This window comes from Carica papaya, chromosome 9 (assembly GCF_054855325.1).
Source record: "Carica papaya isolate Zhongbai chromosome 9, ASM5485532v1, whole genome shotgun sequence".
Classification (NCBI taxonomy): domain Eukaryota; kingdom Viridiplantae; phylum Streptophyta; class Magnoliopsida; order Brassicales; family Caricaceae; genus Carica; species Carica papaya.
Window position 1 is genome coordinate 5,130,224 of NC_142317.1, and position 21,966 is coordinate 5,152,189.

The window sequence follows — 21,966 nt, forward strand, 5'->3', positions numbered from 1 at the left end:
TAGGCTGAAACCCAGTTTGGACGGCTTTAGCAATTTGCTTGTTTTTATAAGGACTCACTCAACTCGGAGCGAGTGAAAGAGGAGGACTCAGGTGGTGAGTGGAAAACCAACTCAGCTCGAGCGAGTGGCTGGCGACCCCGGTTTATCGTATGAAACTCGCCAGCTGCGCTTTAAAGAAAAAATATTCTTCATATATTTCTTATTTTAATTACCATGTGTTTTTTTGTTTTGGATAGTCTTACACGTGACCATAAATAAATAATAAATAGAGTATTTTTAATTGCCAATAAATTAAATCATGAATAATGGCTGGAAAAAAGGGTATTCCGCAGCTTTTGGTTCGGCTAATCGACCAACTGAAAGCCACCACCATCGCAATTTTAATTATTTCAAATCCAACGTTCAACTTGTAAATAAACATTTTATATTATCATTTTCTTTTTAATTTTAATTATGGTCTTATAAATATTTATCATTATAGTTTAATGTTAAATAAATTATATTATAACTAAGTAAAGAAACAGAAAGTATAAGACCTTAAAAAATTATAATTTTATAAAATATCTAATAATTTTTTTAAAAAAATAAATTAATAATTTTGTAGTAACTTAGATTTTGGTGAAAAAAAAAAATTTGTTTGTTTGTATGTATATATATATGGTAATAATATATATAAATATAGATGAGAGGGAGAGGAGTGAACGACGTTGTTTAGGAGGAGTGTAGATGGTGAGATGGGATGAATGGCTAGGATGCGTGTAGATGGGGAGATGGGATGGACGGCCAGGATGCGTGGTAAGTAGAGTATAAATAGGAGGAAGAAAAAGAAAAAAAAAAAGAAAAAAGGAAAGGAAAGAAAAACAGAAGAAAGAAAAAGGGAGAGCAGGAAAGGGAAGGAGGAAACGGGTGATAGAAGATTCGAGAGAGAGGGAAGTCAGAGAGGGAAGGAACGAGAAGACAGAGCGAGAGAAGGAGGAAGGTGACGGTGCGAGCTACGGAGGTGCGGAAAAAAAGATGGGGACTGGAGGTATGATAAATTTAAATACCGAGTATAGGATGATGATGAAATGTGGATTTGTTTATGCAAATATTGAAGGAATATCTAAGCAGCTAAAGAAATGGAATTAGGAAATAGTGATTGATGGAATAGAAAAGCAGAGAGAGATCGTGAGTGGTGGAACAGTTCGGTTGGAGTTGTGAGTGAAGAGAAGTGGAGGAAGCCGCGGGAGGAGAGATCGATAGGTATGGTGAGGTGTCATCTAGACAGTGTGAGGAATTAGAAAAGGAAGTAGAGGAAGTGAGGAATGGGAGATTGAAGGTAAGGTTTTGGTTACGATTAGAGGAAGGAGGATGGTGAGTGAATAGGTGTAAGAGAATTTGTGGGGAGGGGAGGTGAATTGGTTTAAGAAGGGTGAGTCGGGAAAAGTAGAACGAGTACGGGAGAATGAGAGGCGAAATGCTAAGAGGGAGAGAGAGAGAGAGAGAGGCGAAGGTAGGTGAAATGGGGGATGAAGTGAGTGGAACAGAAAAGGAATTGGGATAAAGGTTAGGGAACAGTGAGTGTATGCATGTAGGGGTTGTGTGTGTGAGTATTTGGTGTAGATGTGTATTTGTGCAACTGTGTTTTGTGCGGATGGGTGTTTGTGTGAGTGTGTATTGGTGTATATTATGTAAATATGTTTGTAAATTTGAGAATTGCATGGCAATGTTGATTGTTTGGAAATAACTGATGTTGGAATAACTGGCGTGTGGGTTAGTTATGCGTGTATGCGGGACATATTGAGTAGGAACGGGGTGAGGTAGCATTAGTGGTGGTTGAGTTAGTGACACCAATATTAGTTGTCGTCACCTAGAAGGGATAAGTTGATCGCCGATAGTGGTGATGCCTGGGGGTTGCCAGATTGGTAACGGGTTGAGTCGCCGATATTAGTGATGGAAAAAAACAGTAATGGTGTGTGTGTGGGTGACTAGTTAGGGATCGAGTGGTGGAAAAGTAAAGAGTGGTCGCCAATATTGGTGATGGATGGGGGTAACAGTGTGGATGAGTGGTCGAGTCAGGGCCGAGGGGATGATGTCAGGGGGTGACTACACCTAGTATTATTGACAATTGATCACTGAGGAGACGTGGTAGTACCATAGAGTTAGAGGAGTAGTAGTGGAGGTGGTGGGTAAGAAGAAAGCATGACCAAGGTAACATGAAGGGAAAACGTATAAGAATAGGCTTTTAATTGGGTTTCTATGCTATACTTGTGATTTAAATTTACTGTACTGAGTTATACGTACTCATTTTCTATTATTTACAGATGAAGTAGGACTGGAGATAGGATCAGAGTTGCAGGTTTCCGAACCTAGCATATAGAGGAAATGGAGCAGGATTTACTACTGGTAGAATGGGATAATTATGTATTTGGTAGTAATGTAAATCATATGTAAAAACAAGGATTTATGAAATTCGTAATCTACTATATTGATGCGCTTACAGTTGAAAATTTTTATTAGAAACTGTGTAATTGGTTGCGGTACTTTTCTTTATGTGTATGATTGATTTGAAATAAGATACAGGTGTTCTATATACTAATCTATTTGAAATAATGATGCTAAAGAAAAAAAACGGGGCGTTACAGTTGGTATCAGAGCAAACTAAGAGTAATACTAACGTGTGTCTTATCCTGCAGGTAGATTAAGGGAAATGATGAAGAAGGGACGGGGCCGACCTCGTCAGGAATCCGCCCCGGGGGCGCAAGGCTCACCGAAAGTTCCACGACAAGCACCTGCATTTCACCAACTGCCCCTCGCTGCATTTCGAGGCTCGCCCCCGTACCAAACAGCGCCCCCCCCCCCCCTCCCCCCCAACCCCAATAAGACCCTCTACTGTTCCACCTGCAACCCATGCGGGACAATCCTGGGCACATCAGGAGGACTTTAACCGGCTATGCAGAGTAGTTGAAACTACAATCTGAGATAACATTTGTGCCACAACAGGGTTCACCAAGGTATAGTGGATACAAGCAACATTGAGAAATACAAAAGACTAAACCCTTCAGCTTTCAATCTGATCCATTGGTAGTAGAAGATTGGATAAAAGAAACGAAAAAATTATTTGAAGTGATAACCGTGACCATTGAACAGAAGGTGCAACTGGCCACATTCATGCTAAGAGGATCAACAAAGCGTTGGCAGAAATTGAAAAAAGGAGCTCTGATCCCCCCAATCCCTTGGGAGGTGTTCCTGGAAGCTTTTAATGTGGAGTACTTTTCAGATTTTCTAGGACAACGAAAAGAAGTGAAATTCACATAACTTAGACAGAGAAGATTGTCAGTAGCTGAATATGCCAAAAGATACATAGATTTGGGTTGGTTTGCGCCGGAAATTATGATGAATGAGGCGAGGAAAGCCAGAAGGTTTGAAAAGGGATTGCGGCCAGAGCTATATCACTAGGTAGCTATGTTTGCGCTACCTACTTATCAGATGGTATTAGAGAAGGCGCAACTGGTAGAGACACTGTATAAGGAATATCCTGAGAATAGTAGGGGATTTTTCAGTTATAAATGACCACCACCCTCATCCGGCAAAACAGAGAAGAGGCAGAGAATGGTACAAGATCTAACACAAAGTCACCAGATGCCTCCGAATAATACAGGCTGCATGAAGTGTGGTAAGAACCATGGAGATCAGCCGTGTATGGGTGGCAGTCGGGACTGCTACCGGTGCAAGAGTACTCAGCACTTCATACGTGATTACCCTCTGCCCAGAGAGCCTAGTAGACTGATAGTTCAGGGATGAGTATTTGCCATAATAGCTTCAAAGGCAGCTGCTATTTCAGAAGTAATACAAGGTATACTTTACATTTAAGATATTTCTGCTAGAGTATTAATTGACCCTGGTGCCACACATTCATTTATATCACTTATGTTTGCATCTAGAATAAGAGTGGAATCCCGAGTACTAGATCGTGTACTTGTAATATTCATGCCAACTAATGACGCTTTATGTACTGATATAATGTTTAATTCATGTGGAATAGAAATAGAGGGGAGAAGATTAAAGGTAGATTTAATTTTGTTGGACATTAAAGACTTTGATGTAATACTGAGAATGGATTGGTTTACTGCACAACATGCTCATGTAGACTGTTTCCACAAGAGAGTGGTATGTAGAATCCCTAACGAAAAATCTTTTACTATATGGGAAAAATCAATAAATAAATAAACTTTACTTTAAGATAATGTACAGAGTACTCTGGAATGAATATATACATGAGTAAGAGACTCACACTCCAGGTGTAACGCCTGTTTTTTTTTGTAAGGTCCCATTTTTTTTTTCAACAACGTAGTCTCAAATAGATTAGTATACAGAATACTCGTATCTCATTTCAAATCAATCACACACATAAAGAAAAATACCGCAACCAATTGCTCAATTTTTAATAGAAATTTTTAATCGTAAACGCATCAATACAGTAGAGTACGAATCTCATAAATCCTTGTTTTACATGCGATTTATATTACTACCAACTATGTAAGTATCCAATTCTACCAATAGTAAACCTTGCTCTGTTTCCTCTATATGCTAGGTTCGAAAATTGACAACTCCGATCCCGACTCCAGTCCTACTTCATCTGTAAATAATAGAGAATGAGTACATTTAAATCACTAGTATAGCATAGAAACCCAATTAAAACCCATTCTTATATGTTTTCCCTTCTCGCTACCTTGGTCATGCTTTCTTCCCACCCACCACCCCCACTACTACTCTTCTAACTCTACTGTACTACCACGTCTCCTCAGTAATAAATTAGCAATAATACTATGTGTGGCCCTGAGTCGACCACTCACCCACACTGTTACCCCCATTTGTCACCAGTATCGGCGACCATTCTTTACCTTTCCACCACTCGACCCCTAGCTGGCCACCCACACACACACCATTACTGTTTTTTTTCGTCACCAACATCGGTGACTCAACACATTATCAATCTGGAACCCTCTAAGCATCACCACTATCGGTGATTGACTTATCCTTTCTAGGTAACGGCAACCAATATCGGCATCCTCAACTCAACCACCTCTAAGGCAACCTCACCCCATCCCTACTCAATATGCCTCGCATACTCGCATACCTAACCCACACGCCGAGTATTCCAACATTAGTTATTACCAAACCATCAACATTGCCATGCAATTCTCAAATTTACAAACATATTTATAGAATATACACCAATACACACCCACACAACGCACATCCACATACAATGCATTTACACAAATACACATCTACACCAAATACTCACACACATAACCCCTACATGCCTACACTCACTGCTCCTTAACCATCATAATACTCACACACAACCCGTACATGCCTACACTCACTGTTTCCAACCATTCCACTCTCTGTCCCTCTCTTCCCTTCTCTTTGTTTTTCTCGACTTCCAGCACTCTTCTCCCTATCATTATCAATCCCTCACAGCCCTTCGCTTCTCCCTCTCTTTCTCTTTCAGCATTTTGCCTTCCATTCTCTCGTGCTCGTTCTACTTCTGCAGACTCATTCCAACTAGCTTCGTCTCCTCACGGACTCTTTTACACCTTTTCACTCACTGTTCTCCTTCTTCTAACTATAACCGAAACTTATCTTCACTCTTCCATTCCTCACTTCTTTTACTTCCTTTTTTAATTCCTTCCACTGTCTAGACGGCACTTCACCATACCTATCGATCTCTCCTTCCGCGACTTCCTTTATTTTTCTTCACTCACAACTCCAACCAACTGTTCGACCACTCACAGTCTCTTTCCGCTCTCCTATTCCATCTATCTCTATTTCCTAATTCCATTTCCTTATCTACTTAGACATTCCATCAATATTTGCAGTCACAATTCCATATTTCATCATCATCCTACACTTGAAATTTAAATTTATTGTACCTCCAGTCTCCATTATTTTGTGCACATTCGTAGCTCACACCGTCGCCTTCCTCCTTCTCCCGCTCTCTCTTCTCGTTCTTTCCCTCTCTAATTTCTCTCTCTCTCATCTTCTATCATTGGCTTCCTCATTCTCTTTCTTGTTCTCCCCTTTTCTTTCTTCATCTGTTTTTTCTTTTTCTTTTTTCTCTTTTTTTCTCTTTTTCTTCCTCCTATTTATACTTCACCTACTACTCATCCTAGCTGCCCGTTCCCTCTCACAAACCCCACCTATTCTAGTCGTCCATCTCATTCTCCAAACGACACCGTTCACTCCTCTCTTTCCCCCAAATGTGTATATATATATGTATTTATTATTATTATTATTATTATTATTATTACCACATATGTATAAATACATTTTTTTTCCTCTATCCAAATCTTAGTTATTACATACTAGTGGTGAGAGATTTTTCGGATGTGTTCCCGGACGATCTTCCGGGACTGCCACCAAATAGAGATGTCGAGTTCACCATAGAGCTTAACCCCGGCACACAGCCAATCTCCAAGGTCTCATATCGGATGGCGAGGTCAGAATTACTAGAGTTAAGTAGGCAGTTACAAGAGTTACTAGATAAGAAATTCATCTGACTGAGTGTGTCATTGTGGGGGCTCCCGGTATTATTTGTTAAAAAAAAGGATGAAACTATGAGAATGTGTATTGATTATGGGGATCTGAACCAAGTAACGATAAAGAATAAGTACCATTTATCGAGGATAGACGACTTATTTAATCAATTGTGTAACTGCCCCAGAAATTAAAAGGAAATGTATATATTTATTCTAAGTACAGAAGCGAAATAAAATAGATTATGATTAACATTTCTTACACAATAATCAAAATATATTAAATATATGAAAGAATAAACTAATTGAAGGAAATACTATGAATGAATACTATAAGGAAAACTAATAAATCTTTAGCCTTCTACTCGCCGTCTTCCTGCAGAACAGGCTCGGAAACCATGTCCTCCTGATCTGAAATGGTTAAATAAGGAATGAGCTACACTAACCCAGTAAAGATGTCACACTATCTCACTGTCACAGAAGTAAATGTTGGTAGAAAATAAAAACGACCAATGAAACATAAATTATAACAAATTCATTTACCAATACAAAAACCCTTTACTGTCCACTTACCTCGGTGAGGTTCATGAAAACAATAACATTATAAATAGCATAAGATCATGCACACTCTGTAATATAACACATATCATACTTTTGTATTTCAATCATCAGGCAACAAATTTCCTCTTTTATCAGCCTATTAGTATCCATAGAGATCCATAGGGGTCCCCGCTACACGTGAACCATTCACCTTAATTTTAGGGTCGTCCCCATACCTCGTCCGGTATGAGTACCAAAACCATAAACCTCAATACCCCGTCCGGTATGAAGGTGAAGCGGGCCGTCCCCATACCCCGTCCGATATGGGCACCAAAATATTTAAAGTCTCCATAACCCGTCCGATATGAGAGACCACGTTCCCGGTAGGGTTCCCTATGGACCCGGTCCGTCCACCATCTCTCAGAATATCTACTGAGGCTGTTGACTTATCCATTTATAAATTTACATACCCTTTTTATTTTTATTAGTCTCAATTACCCAATCAACATGAATACGTAAACCAATAACGCACACCAAACAAGGCAACACAACATCGGGTTCACAATAATTCAAACCATAATAGATTAAACAGTGATTCATGCATACGAAACTACAGAATAAATAATCAAATACTATACTGCATTTAGACTGTAAAATACATCAAACAGGAACAGACAGACAAATACATCAGGGTGAGGGATCCTTACTTGTTTCGAGTTGGCCATTTCTGGCCGTTTTCGGCCTAATTCGGCTAAACTTGCATTGGTTCCCATGATAAAACACCCATAGGGCCTTCGGTGGGCCAAAAAAATATAGAAAATCGAGACTTACCGGCGGCAGAGCTCTCAGGTGCGACGACTCCTCTAACGCGAGTCACAATTTGGTGTTTTGCTCCGGTCAAACTGTAGAGGAAAGGACGGTGGTCACAGTGGTGTAAAAATTACATCGAACGGAAATCGGAAAGGGCCTTATCGGAGATAAAAATTGAGGGAACCCGCGGCAGTGCCACCTGACTTCGACGGTGTTTTTCGGCCAATTAGCTGGTGGTTTGGTTTCGATTTGGCCACAGGGAGGTTCAGCATCAAAAAACGAGCCAAGGGGAGAAATTTTACCTCGTTTGGCAGCTGGAAGGTGCTCCGGTGCGGCGGCGGGTGGCGCAAGTCGGTTCCTCTGGTGGCTGGATTATCTTCTCCGACAAAGGTTCTTGCGGCTAGGGTTTGGGGTTGGGTGTGGATGAGATTATTTATAACATTCTCCTTTTAATCTGAGCCGTCCATCATGATTTAATATAGACCCTCCGATCGCCATTAAATCATAAATGAATATGGACTGTCCATCGCGATGCGATCTGGACCGTCCGTGCGTGATCAAATCTGGACCGTCCGCACGCGTGCAATCTGGGCCGTCCGTGCGCGCGTTTGATCTGGGTCGTCTGTGCACACGGGAATGGATCTCAACTGTTCGATTGCGCGCACGCGGATCGCCCACGTGACCCGTTCCACGTGGCCTTTTCGCGTCAACGTCTCTGCCACGCGGCGTGTCCTGGTTGCCGGCGCTGTTGACTGGGCTGCTGACGTGGTGTAATTTTTCTAAATTGCATTTTAACCCCTGGTTTTCGATTTTCTTTTCAAAAATACCCCCATAATCAAAATTTTCACCCTTTTTTTTCAAAATCATTTTTAATTAAATCCAAAAAATAAATTTACCCCTTTTTATTATTATTATTATTTTTATTTCTATTTATTTAAGTTAAATTAAATTAAAATCATATAATTATTACCTAATAAATTAATTATTAAAATAAAAATCAAAATCAAAATAATTCCAATAATAATAAAAAATAAAATTTTAGGTGTTACAAATTGTAAGGAGCACATGTATTTTCAAAAATAGATATACGTTCGGGGGTATTATCAGTTGAGAATTACGACGGAAGACATTGTTAAGACAACGTTCCGCACGCGGTATAGACATTATGAATTTCTGGTGATGCCCTTTGGATTAACTAATGCACCAACAATGTTCATGGACCTGATGAACCGAATGTTCAAACCTCTTTTGGATCGTTATGCAATTGTCTTCATAAATGATATATTGATATACTTGAGAGATTCGGTAGAACATGCAGAACATTTGGCAACAGTGCTAGGGATACTTCGGAGAGCCAAGTTGCAAAGTTCAGTAAATGTGAGTTCTGGCTGGATCAAATAGCATTCTTGGGCCATATTGTGTCAAAAGATGGGGTATCGGTAGACCCAACAAAGGTAGAGACAGTGATAGAGTGGGAAAGGCCGAAGACTATATCAGAAATTCGAAGTTTTTTGGGATTAGTTGGGTATTATCGCCGATTTGTCCAAGAGTTCTCGAGTATTGCGGCACCTCTTACTAGGTTGAATAAAAAGAATATGAAGTTTGAATGGGATGATAAGTGTGAAAGCAGTTTCCAAGAACTTAAACGCAAACTTACTACCACCCCAATATTGGCCATTCTGTCGAGAGAAGGAGGTTACGCGGGATATAACGACGCATCTCGTTTCGGATTGGGTTGTGTATTAATGCAGCAGGGGGAGAGTTATAGCCTATGGGTCCCGACAATTAAGGGTACATGAAAGAAATTATCCGACCCATGATTTGGAACTAGCTGCAGTAGTTTATGCCCTAAAACTATGGCGACACTATTTATATGGAGAAACTTTTGTAATTTATACAGATCACAAGAGTTTGCAATATCTGTTCACTCAGTGGGAGTTGAATATGCGACAGAGGAGGTGGATGGACTTGTTGAAAGACTTCGACTGTAGGTTCAGTTATCATCTCGGATAAGAAAATTTGGTGGCAGATGCCCTTAGTTATAAAGGTATCGAGGTGTTGGCTCATTTAATGGTGTCTGAGTGGAATTCACGGGAAGCCATGTAATAGCTACATATTTAAGAAGGGGGTAGTGGGAAATATATAGCTAGTTTAAGGGCTCAACCTACATTGGTTCAGAAAATCAAGGAGGGACAGATGATGGACACCGAGATAGAAACGATCCGAAAGGGGGTAGAACAGGGGACAACGAGAGAATTTAGTGTACAGGGTGATGAGTTACTCATATCTCGAACCAGAATATGTATTCTCAGTTATCGTGCAATACAAAAAAAATACTTAGTGAGGCATATAACACCAAATTTTCCATACATCCGGGAAGTACTAGGATGTATAAAAACTTACAGAAAAGTTTCTGGTGGAGGGGTATGAAAAGAGATGTAGCCGAGTATGTGTCGAGGTGCTTGACATGTCAGTAAGTGAAAACAGGACATCAGAGGCTTGGGGGTTTTCTACAACCTTTACCCATACCCGAGTGGAAGTGGGAATATGTGTCCATAAATTTTGTGACCGGTTTGCGAAGGAATCGTAAGAAGCATGATAGTATCTGGGTGGTAATTGATTGTTTAGCTAAATCTTCCCACTTTTTAGCAATGAGGGTGACTGATTCAGTGGAACAGTTGGCTATGTTGTATATCAAGGAAGTGTAAGATTACACAGCATTCCCGTATCGATTGTTTTCGATCAGGATTCCTGATTCACCTCTAGGTGTTGGAGAAGTTTACAACAGGCATTGGGTACCAAGTTGAGTTTCAGTACAGCTTTTCATCCACAAACGGATGGGCAAGCAGAGAGGACTATATAATTATTGAAGGACATGTTGCGGGCATGTGTTATCGACATAGGGGGAGATTGGGAGGATATGTTATCTTTGATGGAGTTTACTTATAATAATAGTCACCATACTAGCATCGAGATGGCTCCTTACGAGGCTCTGTACGGTAGGCCCTGCAGGTCGCTAATGTGTTGGGAGGAAGTTGGAGAGAGATAGTTGTTAGGACTAGAATTGGTGAAAGAAACTACGGTTAAGGTGTCAGTAATACAACAAAATTTACAAGTTGCCCAAAGTAGGCAAAAGAGATATGCAGACAACTGCAGGAGGGATTTGAGCTTCAAAGTAGGGGATCATGTGTTTCTGAAAGTATCCCTAATGAAGGGTTTATTAAGGTTTGGGAAGAAAGGGAAGTTAAGTCCACGCTTCATAGGACCGTTTGCAATTCTCAAGAAGGTGGGTATGGTTACGTACAGGATAGTGATTCCTCCTTGATATAGTGGAGTTCACAATATATTCCACATATCTATACTACAAAAATATCATCCGGATCTGAACCATATTATATAGTATGAATCGTTGCCATTAGAGAAGGATTTGACCTATGAAGAGGAACTGATTTGGGTTCTCGAGCAATAAGAAAGAAAATTGAGAAGTAGGATAATACCTATAGTGAAGATACAATGGAGACATCACACGGATGATGAAGCAACGTGGAACGGGAGGACGAGATGAGAAGTAATTATCTGCAACTCTTTGAGGTAAGGTAACGAAATTTGAGAGATCAAATTTCTTTTTGAAGGGAAAAGTATGTAGTAAATGAGATTTGGGTGGAAATTTTTTTTTTCTCTATATGTATCTATATATATATGGTAACAATAATAATAATAATAATATATAAATATATATATAGGGGAGAGGGAGAGGAGCGAACGGCATCGTTTAGGAGGAGTCTAGATGTTGAGATGGGATGAACGGTTAGAATGTGTGTAGACAAGGAGATGGGATAGACGGCCAGGATGCATGATAGGTGGAGTATAAATAGGAGGAAGAAAAAAAAAGAGAAAAGGAAAGAAAAAGGGAGAACGAAAAATGAAAGGAGGAAACAGATGATAAAAGATTAGAGAGAGAGGGAAGTCGAAGAGGGAAGGAACAAGAAGAGAGAGAGGGAGAAGGAGGAAGGCGACGGTGCAAGCTATAGAGGTACGAAAAAAAAAATGGAGATTGGAGGTATGGTAACTTTAAATACCGAGTATAGGATGATGATGAAATGTGGATTTGTTTCTACAAATGTTGAAGGAATATCTAAACAGCTAAGGAAATGGAATTAGGAAATAGTGATTGATGGATAAAAGAGCAGAGAGAGATCGTGAGTGGCAGAACAGTTCGGTTGGAGTTGTGAGTGAAGAAAAGTTGAGGAAGCCGCGGGAGAAGAGATCGATAGGTACGGTGAGGTGTCGTCTAGATAGTGTAAGGAATTAGAAAAGGAAGTAAAGGAAGTGAGGAATGGGAGATTGAAGGTAAGGTTTCGATTACAGTTAGAGGAAGAAGGATGGTTAATGAATAGGTGTAAAAAAATTCGTGGGGAGGCGAGGTAAATTGGTGCGGGAAGGGTGAGTAAGGAGAAGTAGAACGAATACGGGAGAATGGGAGGTGAAATGCTGAGAGATAGTGAAAGAGAGAGGCGAAGGGCTGTGAAAGATTGATAATGATAGAGACAAGAGTGCTGGAAGCCGAGAAAAACAAAGAGGAGGGAAGAGGGGGACTTAGAGTGGAACAGTTGGAAATAGTGACAGTAGTAGGTGAAATGCAGGGTGAAGTGAGTGGAAGAGAAAGGGGATTGGGACGAAGGTTAGAGAACAGTGAGTGTATGCATGTAGGGATTGTGTGTGTGAGTATTTGGTGTAGATGTGTATTTGTGTAACTGTGTTTTGTGCGGATGGTTATTTGTGTGGGTGTGTATTGGTGTATATTATGTAAATATGTTTGTAAATTTGAGAATTGCATGGCAATGTTGATTGTTTGGTAATAACTGATGTTGGAATAACTGACATGTGGGTTAGGTATGCATGTATGCGGAGCATATTGAGTAGGGACGGAGTGAGGTTGCATTAGTGGTGGTTGAGTTGGGGACACCGATATTGGTTGTCGTCACTTAGAAAAGGTAAGTCGATCACCGATAGTGGTGATGTCTGGGGGTTGCCAGATTGGTAACAGGTTGAGTCACCGATGTTGGTGACGGAAAAAAAATAGTAATGGTGTGTGTGTGGGTGGTAAGCTAGGGGTCTAGTAGTGGAAAAGTAAAGAGTGGTAGCCGATACTGGTGACGGATGGGGGTAACAGTGTGGGTGAGTAGCCGAGTCAGGGCCGAGGGGATGATGTCAGGGGGTGACCACACCTAGTATTATTGACAATTGATCACTGAGGAGACGTGGTTGTACCATAGAGTTAGAGGAATAATAGTGGGGGTAGTGGGTAGGAAGAAAGCATGACCAAGGTAACGGGAAGGGAAAACATATAAGAATAGGCTTTTAATTGGGTTTCCATGCTATATTTGTTATTTAAATTTACTGTACTGTGTTATATGTACTCATTCTCTATTATTTACAGATGAAGTAGGACTGGAGACGAGATCAAAGTTGTAGATTTCCGAACCTACCATATAGAGGAAACAAAACAGGATTTACTACTGGTAGAATGAGATAATTACGTATTTAGTAAAAACGTAAATTATATGTAAAAATAAGGATTTATGAAATTCGTAATCTATTATATTGATGCGTTTATGGTTGAGAATTTCTATTAGAAACTGTGTAATTAGTTGCATTTTTCTTTATATGTATGATTGATTTGAAATGAAGTACGAGTATTCTGTATATTAATATATTTGAGACAACGCCGTTGAAGAAAAAAAAAAAAACAGGGCTACAAATTTACTCTTAAAATCTTTTTCTATTAGAACCCCATTCATAAATTTACAAGTTTGTTTTAAATATTTTTAACACAAATAAAAAAAAATTATTGTTATAGTCACAGGTACAACAAAGAATAACTTAAAAATATATAGTTTTTATTTATTACTACAAATTAAAAATTATTTTAAAATAAAATATTAATTACACGCATTTTTTCTTCTTTGGTATTTTTATTGATATTTTATTATTTAAATAAAAGATTAATTTTTTTAGTAATTTTGTTAAATTCAATCATCTTTAATTTCGAAGATAAAATTTTAAACTTAATTAAAAAAAAAAAACAAATACGAAGAAATTATAAGGAAGGTATGTTAGTTTTTTGTAAACAACCTCATGGTTGTACAAAAATATCAAAAATTGAAATAATTTTATAAATTTAATGATAAATTTATAATCGACTAATTTATTGATTAAAATAATAAGATTTTTTGAAGTTAAATCAAACAAATTAAATATTAAAAAAAATTACATTATTGTAAAATTTAACCCCAAAAAAAAAAAAAAATCAAGGGAGTGAATTGAATCAAGATCAAGTAGTGATTAACTTGTGAGCACAAATGAAGGGCTAGGATCAGAATTTCATTTCCATATTCCTTCCTATATTCAACTCTCTGTGTAGTGTTTTTTGTAAGACTAATTAATAAAATTAAGGCCCAAATAAAATTGAAATTTAAAAAAAAAAAAAAAGCCCAGATATGCACAAAAAAATAAAGACTCTGAAAATGAGCTCAATCTATTGTTTATTTGAAATCAAATTTAATAAGAAACATCTTTTTTTTCTTCTTGGTGACTTCCTTGACATTGACCTCCAAATTATTGCCGAAGGATTTGGGCATATTCTATATGGAATTTTGGGTGCCGGAACATCTGGAAGCCTGCAATCCAAGTATATTATACTTCATTGCTTTACTCTTCTATATATATATATATATATGTATAGCATTTCTGCATTCTATCTCCTAATCTTTTATAACATTTTGTATGATCATATAATTATAGAATAATTATTTTATACCATAATTGTAATTACCCATCATAACATATCATTTATAATGTCTTAAAATTCAAAAATTATTGACTCTCGGAAAATAACGAAACTTATAAATTCATGAAAGAAATAGTTTAATTACAAGTAACGTATCATGTATAATTCTAAACAAATAATAATAAATAAATAAATAAATAAAATAGTTGTAATAAGAAGTTCAAACACTGAATGACAATGCTACGGTTGGATCGAAATTTAATAATAGAATGAGACTACATTTAATTAAAGGTCTGAAATATTGGTCAAGTATTTATAAAAAGGCAAGCAAATTCCTTAAATATTGGCTCCTTCTAATTTACTAATCACTCCACTAGTAATGATATCGTCATGTCCAGCAATAAATATTTAAGAACCATACCAAATACTTGTTTTAATAACATTGATAACAAATATATATATATATATCTTTTATGATAGCAGCTTACAAAGTAATATATCTATCTATATATATATATGTATGTATGTTCATGCAGATAACAACAGCACAAGAATAAATTAGTATTTTTATTTTAGAAAAGAGATTTTAGTTTCTAAACACTACCCCGTTGCAATGATGCAAGTTACAAATAGAGAAGGCAAACATATATATGTGTGCGGATACGTATATATGTATATAAGAAAATGTATATTGGAGAAAACTAATTAAGAAGGGGAATCTTACTGTAATCTGGAAATCTCAATCTGGGAAAAGTCCATGTTTGTTGAACTGTCTAGTGTTACCGGGGTTGCGGTCTCTACTGGTGCTGATGTTGGTTGCTTGATGGCAAGTACCCTACAATTGAAGTGGTTTGCTATATCATTGTGGGCCATTGCCAACCTATACATACATACAACATAATTTTAATTTCGTATATAAACCTATATTTGGTTACATTACAAAATTATACGTTAATGAAAGTAAAAAATAATGAGAAATGAAAATCCAAAATTGGTCAAGAAATTGAATTCTACATCTGGGTTTTTATGAAATCAGTGAATAATTTTGTGGGTGGTTGAGTATTTAGTAGAATTGTTAATGTGGAGAATCTTGTGGTTAGCTAATATACATAATTAATTACTTAACCTAACCAAAAGTTACATGAGAAAAATGTTATAATCTAATATTCAAATTTGGGTAATTGCCATAAAAATTTTGTATTTCTCTTTTTAGTAAAGCAATTAATTCCCCTATTTTTCTGTATTATACCACATTATATATCATATAAAAAAATATTTGGGTCATTTTCTTCCTTTCTAAATTTGTATTTTTCAGTCGACCCAATTAAAAAAAAATAAAGATTAATCTGATATAAAAAAATAAAAATACAGGATAATTTTGCAATTATTACCCAATGAATTGCTCAGTCATGCTGTGTGAGACGTAACAAAAGCCCACACCAAAACGTGGGTGTCAACAACTTCAGTTTTTTTAAAAAATTATATATTTTAATTACTAAAAAAGTGAGAGAAATTGAACATGGTTACTTTCTAATTTGTACTATGTATCAATGTAAAACCTTATGATTTTTCTACAATGTAAAATTTTTTTCACCCCTGATAAAATATTCTGACTCTGCCACCATGAATGTATACATGTGGGTAGATATAATAATGCTATTATGTTATTTCTGGGTTGAAAATAAAAATAATAATGTTATCCAGGTACTGGGGGGATCTCTGTTTCTTCTTCAATGGACCCTAAAAAGGTCATGTGCTTTTTCCCTTCCATGGACAGAGCACGTGAATGTGCCTATGGTGTTTTAACAGCAAACTGAAGCTCAACTCATAATACATTATATATATGGCCCTACTCTATACTGTAATACGGTAAATATACATACATGTATTTTTATTTACGATAATAACCATTTGACTTCATCAATCAAAATTATTTGACATTGGAAAGAACCCAGAAAAACCCGGTTGACCATTTCTTATACCATCAACAAGATAATAACAAATCAAATTTGAGGAAATCTCACCAATCAGGAAATTGATTATTATTATTACTATTTAATTTTGCAGTAAAAGATATTATCAACCGATTTTCACACATTTAAAATAGTTTTGAGTAGGTTCGAGAATTTATTCTGGATTCGAACTCGAACAATTTACAGAGGAAATTAAATGAACACAAGTTCTCGCAAACTGAAATGATTACTCGGAATGCTAATAAAGTAATTAATTAAAATGATGCAATTTAACCATTTTGGAAACGAAACAAAATAAAATGAGAAGTCAAAATAAATAACTTACCTGTAAAGGAAGCTATTATCATGGAGACCAACAACAAGAACAGAGGCGCCAATTTCCCTCACCAACGCGGCAATCTTCCTTCCTTCCTCATCGCCTTCCGCCACGACAATCTCAACATTAGTCTGCAACACCACAATGACTTTACACATCAAACATAAACATAAAATTAGTACGCACAGCGGGAAAAAAAAAATTTGATCATCGATCGACTTAATCATCGAACTTAAAATTCGATCATCTTCTCAAAGGACAAAAGGAGGAATCAGAGAGAAGACATACATTGAGGAACGCGGCGTTGCAGATGTCTTTGAATGAGAGAGCAAGGTCATAGCCTTTCAAGCGGAGAAACCTTATCTTCTTCTTGTTTCCGGATCTAGCGGGAGAGAAAACATGAAGGAGAGTGAGTAAATCGCCATAGCGGAGAAGATTGTGAAGAGTCCATTCGAGAGCTTTTCGTGCTACGTCGACGTCTTCTACTACCACCACTATTTTTCTGGCATCCATTTTTTCTCTGTTTCCGTAGAGGGTCTAGAGAGGAGGCTTTTGGGAATTGGGGTTGTTTGGGTCAAAATCTTTCTTTTTGTTTCGTCTTCTTTTAAAATTATTGAATTTTTAAATCTTCTCTTTTTGTCAAGTTCTGAAAATATTTGATGTTTTCTTTTTTTTTTTCTTTTTTTTTTTGAAATTTGAATTTAAGATATTATTTCGTGTATTCAAATATAGTTAAAGATAAACCATCCATATCCTAATTATAAGATTAGCATCAAAATTATCATCATTTTATCCCATATATATATATATATTTGAATTCAAGTTATAAATTAATATTTTTATTTAATTATTTACTCATTATTATAATTAAAACACATTCAAATTATTAAATTTAAAAATTAAAATAGTTTGATACTTAATATTTGTTTATTAATTAGTTCGATTACCAAAAATTTTGAACAAAATTGAAAGTAATGAGCTTAAAAATGTATTTTGACAAAATATATGTATTTTATATTCTTTTTAAAAATACACCCTTATAATAGTAAAACACGTTTGAAAATTTACTATCGAATCTTTTTGCTAATAAAAACTAATTATAAATGAAAGAAATGGTCAAAGTACATATAAATTTTTATAATAAATTCATGAATCTTGTTGTATTTATTTGAAAATATACATTGTAGTAATTGAATATTGGATTAGGAAAAAATTCTTGTATTTATATATATATATATATATATATATATGGTAATAATAATAAGATATAAACATAATTATATGGTTGGGGAGAGGAGGAGGAAATGGTGCCATTTGGAGAAGAGGAGGAAGAAACGGCGTCGTTTGGAGAAGAGAGAGTGGACGGTTGGGATGAGGTGAGATGGACGGGCAGGATGATGGGTAGGTGGAATATAAATAGGAAAAAAAAAAAGAAAAGAAAAATAGAGAGGATGAGACGGGGAAGAAAAGGTTCGAGAGAGAGAGAAGTCGAAGCGGGAAGGAACGAGAAGATAGAGTATGAGAAGGAAGACGGTGATGGTGTGAGCCACGGAAGTGCAGAAAGAAAAGATGGAGACTGGAGGTCCGGTAAAATTTAAGTTTTAAGCGTAGGATGAGGATGAATGTGGAGTTGTGACCGTAGATTTTGAGGAAATATAGGAATCGCTTAGGAAATGGAGTAGGAAACTATGATAGATGGAATATGAGAGTGGAAAGAGATGGTGAATCCGTAGAAGTGTGAATTTAAACTGTAAGTAGAGGTAAATGGATGAGGCTGCAGGAGGAGAGATTGAGGAGTTCGGTGAGTGAGTGAGTTACTGTTAGAGAGAGAAATACGATGATTAAAAAGGTGCAAGAGAGTTTGTAGGGAGGTGAGGTGAATTGGAGTGATTGGGGACGGGCAGAACGCGCACGGAATGAAGCTGAGGTAAGTGAAGGGAGGTAAGAGAGGTATAGAGAGAGGAACGGTTAGGGATAGAATAGGTATATGAGAGTAATAGGGGAGGAGCTGGAAGAGGAGGATAGGGAGAGGTAGTGTGCTATGAGAGATTGATACCTTTAAGAGGAAAAGGACGGGAAGCCGAGACAATTGGGGAGAAGTGAAGGAAGGGATAGAGAGTGAATTGAGTACTAATAGGGAGGGTAGGCATGTAGGGGTGGAGTGTGAGTATTTTGGAAATTAGGGAGTAGGAAAGGTAGGCCTGTAGCGGGTGTGTGTGTGTGGGATTGGAATAGAGGTGTATTGGTGTAAATGTGTTGTGTGTGGGTGTGCGTTGCATGTGAATGTAGGCTGGTGTAGTTGCTGTAAATTTATGAATTTAATAAGTGAGCATTAGGTGTAGGGGTGTACTAGTGTATATGTGTTAACTGTGAGTGTGTGTGTTGTATGGGGAGGTGTGTGTAAGTTCTGTACATATGTTAAAGCTTCAGGATAATGTTGTTGGTGTAGGAACCGTTTAGATTGGCATACCCGTAGTGGGGAATTAAGTATGCGAGTTTACTAGGCATCTTGAGTAAGAATGGGGTAAAATTGTCTTTGAGGTGGTTGAGCTGGGGGATGCCGATATTGATTGTCACTATCTAGAAAGAGTAAGTTGATCGCCGATAGTGGTGATATTTGGGGGTCTCCGACGGGTAAGGTGTTGAGTTGCCGATGTTGGTGACGGAAGAAAACAGTACTGGTGTGTGTGAGTGGCCAACTAGGGATCGAGTGATGGAATGGTAATTGATGGTTGCCGATAATGGTGACTGATGAGAATAATTGTGTGGTTGAGTGGCCTAGTCAGGGTCGAGGGGGTGATGTCGGGGGACAATCACACCTAGTATGAGTAACAATTAAAATACTGGGGATACAAATTAATACTGAAGAGTTAAATAGTGGTAAGAAAGTATGACTTAGGCGACGGAAAGGGAAAACATATAAAAATGGGGTTTTAATTTGGTTTGTATGTTATAATTGTGACTTAATTTTTACCGTACTGAGTTATATGTATTAACTTTTTATTATTTACAGATGAAGTAGGGATAAGTCGGGATCGGAGTTGCCGGTTTCTGAGCTTAGCATATAGAGAAAATAGTGCAGAGATTTTTACTAGTAGAATTGAGTGTGTAAATAGCTGTTAGTAATGTAGATTGTGTGTCCACTGAAGATGTATGAATTTGTGCCTCACTTAATGATGCATTTATGATTGAAGGTTTATATTTGACATTGAGCAGTAGGTTATAGTAGTTTCCTTTCTGTGTGTGTAACTGATTTAGAATGAGATTTTAGTATTTGACTCATTGAACTGTTTGAGACTACGCTGCTAGAAAAAAAAAACGGGGCGTTACATACATATAATTTAATTATATAAAGACGTAACTTTATTTATAAAAATGTATATAAATAAAATTAACTTATAATGCATTATTTTAATTATGTAATTCTATATTAAATATTATTTTATTTTTATCACTTTAAATTGAAATATGTAGAGATTTACAAATAAATTCTATAATATTTTATGTTTTGTCACAAAAATAAGCCCATATAATTTTCTTTACAAACTAAAACTACTTATGTTAATAAAAAAAAAACAATCATTAAACTTATATTATTTTTTTTTAAAGTGGAAAATTTTGATTTGGTCATGATATGGGTATCTTTGAACTTTTGTTTGGCAGGTTAGAAACTTTTTCTTCTTTTGGTAAATTAGTAAAAATCCACTTGCATATATATATATATACACATATATATATGGATTAGGCAACTATAAAATAAAAAATTAAGTCATACGTATCATTTTTCAGTCATTAACTTGCACGTCTTATGTATTGGAAAGAAAATATATATGTAATCTTTTTGAAATCTATTTATGGTCCTTTTTTAAATGGATAAAAAAAATTTAAAAGGATGTGAAATTTAAAATTGTATAATAATATTTTTTTAATAATTTTTAAATAATATTATTTATTTTCAAATCATTCTAATTAAATTCACTTTGACGAAACAAGTATGAATTTTATTTTAAAAGTAATCTTAATGCAATTATATGAAACTCGTAGAGTCGGATACCATCAATATTATGGGGACAAATTATGGGATGCCAATCACCAAATCTAGCTGAAATGCTGGGTTGCCAGCGAGTTCTGCAATATATCATAGAGCATTTCTAAGACCTAAGAACAGTGAAGTTGGATGCTTAAGAAGTTCATAAAAACATTGATAACACGCGAGGATGATTGATCAGAGTTCGATTTTACTGTTGCAAACTACCAGTCACTATTGCTTCGGAGATCGAATGTCACGGTAAAATAGATTAAGTAACAATGTAATTCAGTGGCTCATAATATAACGAGAGTTGCTCGTCTTTATCTTTATTTTTATGTACGTAAGAAGTTACCTTTCGTATGTGTATACTGTTTGGCTTCATCATTAATTAATATAAGCAATTACTCATCTTTTTTTTCTTAATTAAAAAAAAAAAAAACAATGGTATTAATGATTATATTGTATCAAAGTAAATGAAAATTAATCTACACACTTGGTCTTAATATTTCTCTTGAGACATAATGTGAATTTACTATGAAAATTCTATTTATTATTTCATTTAATTTGAAAGGTAATCAGATATTATTTAATGCGAATTAATTAAACTCGATCCTTTTCTAATATTTTTAGTAATTAATAATGCTTTTTAATATGTTTAATGTGAATTAATTAAACTTGGTGCATTCTTTTTAATAGCTTCCAATATTTTTCCATTGACGTATTTTAAATGCTTATTTATATTGTCATGCTAACTCGTCAATATTATATTTATATATATATATGTATTTTAACATGCATCAGGTATTTTTTCTGTCAACAACAGGAATTTATGAGAAAAAAAAAATGTATCCTATGGTTTTAATATATATATATATTTTTTTATGTGAAGTTATAAAAAATAGTATACGATCAAATTTGAAAATTCAAGATAAATGGAAAATTTAATTAATTAGTATAAATAATTTTGTAATAAGAAATTATTA

General features: G+C 36.1%; 1 protein-coding gene across 4 annotated transcripts; it reads right to left on the reverse strand.

Moving 5' to 3' along the window:
• Positions 1-6,862: 6,862 nt before the first annotated feature.
• LOC110825225 (Adenine nucleotide alpha hydrolases-like superfamily protein) lies at positions 6,863-17,566 on the reverse strand. Of its 4 annotated transcripts, none has more exons than XM_088211963.1 (4): positions 17,242-17,561; positions 16,963-17,084; positions 15,389-15,544; positions 6,863-6,935 (listed from the first exon to the last, which is right to left on the reverse strand). In XM_088211963.1, exons 1-4 carry the CDS (start codon positions 17,464-17,466, stop codon positions 6,878-6,880), a joined length of 561 nt encoding a protein of 186 aa, XP_088068089.1. In that variant the 5' UTR covers positions 17,467-17,561; the 3' UTR covers positions 6,863-6,877. The 4 variants fall into 4 exon arrangements, with proteins under 4 accessions (XP_088068089.1, XP_021911374.1, XP_021911373.1 ...); XM_022055682.2 differs by lacking the exon at positions 6,863-6,935 and adding an exon at positions 14,388-14,554 and having other exon boundaries at positions 15,389-15,499; positions 17,242-17,566; XM_022055681.2 differs by lacking the exon at positions 6,863-6,935 and adding an exon at positions 14,388-14,554.
• Between the last annotated feature and the right edge of the window lie 4,400 nt (positions 17,567-21,966).

Bases quoted from the DNA above. Each gene is read 5' to 3' on its own strand.
- LOC110825225 (XM_022055681.2), bottom strand. From the start codon at position 17,466: ATGGATGCCAGAAAAATAGTGGTGGTAGTAGAAGACGTCGACGTAGCA. The intron at 17,085-17,241 runs GTATGTCTTCTC...GTGGTGTTGCAG, and splicing joins GCAACGCCGCGTTCCTCAAT to ACTAATGTTGAGATTGTCGT. The intron at 14,555-15,388 runs GTAAGATTCCCC...CTTGGATTGCAG, and splicing joins ATTGAGATTTCCAGATTACA to GCTTCCAGATGTTCCGGCAC.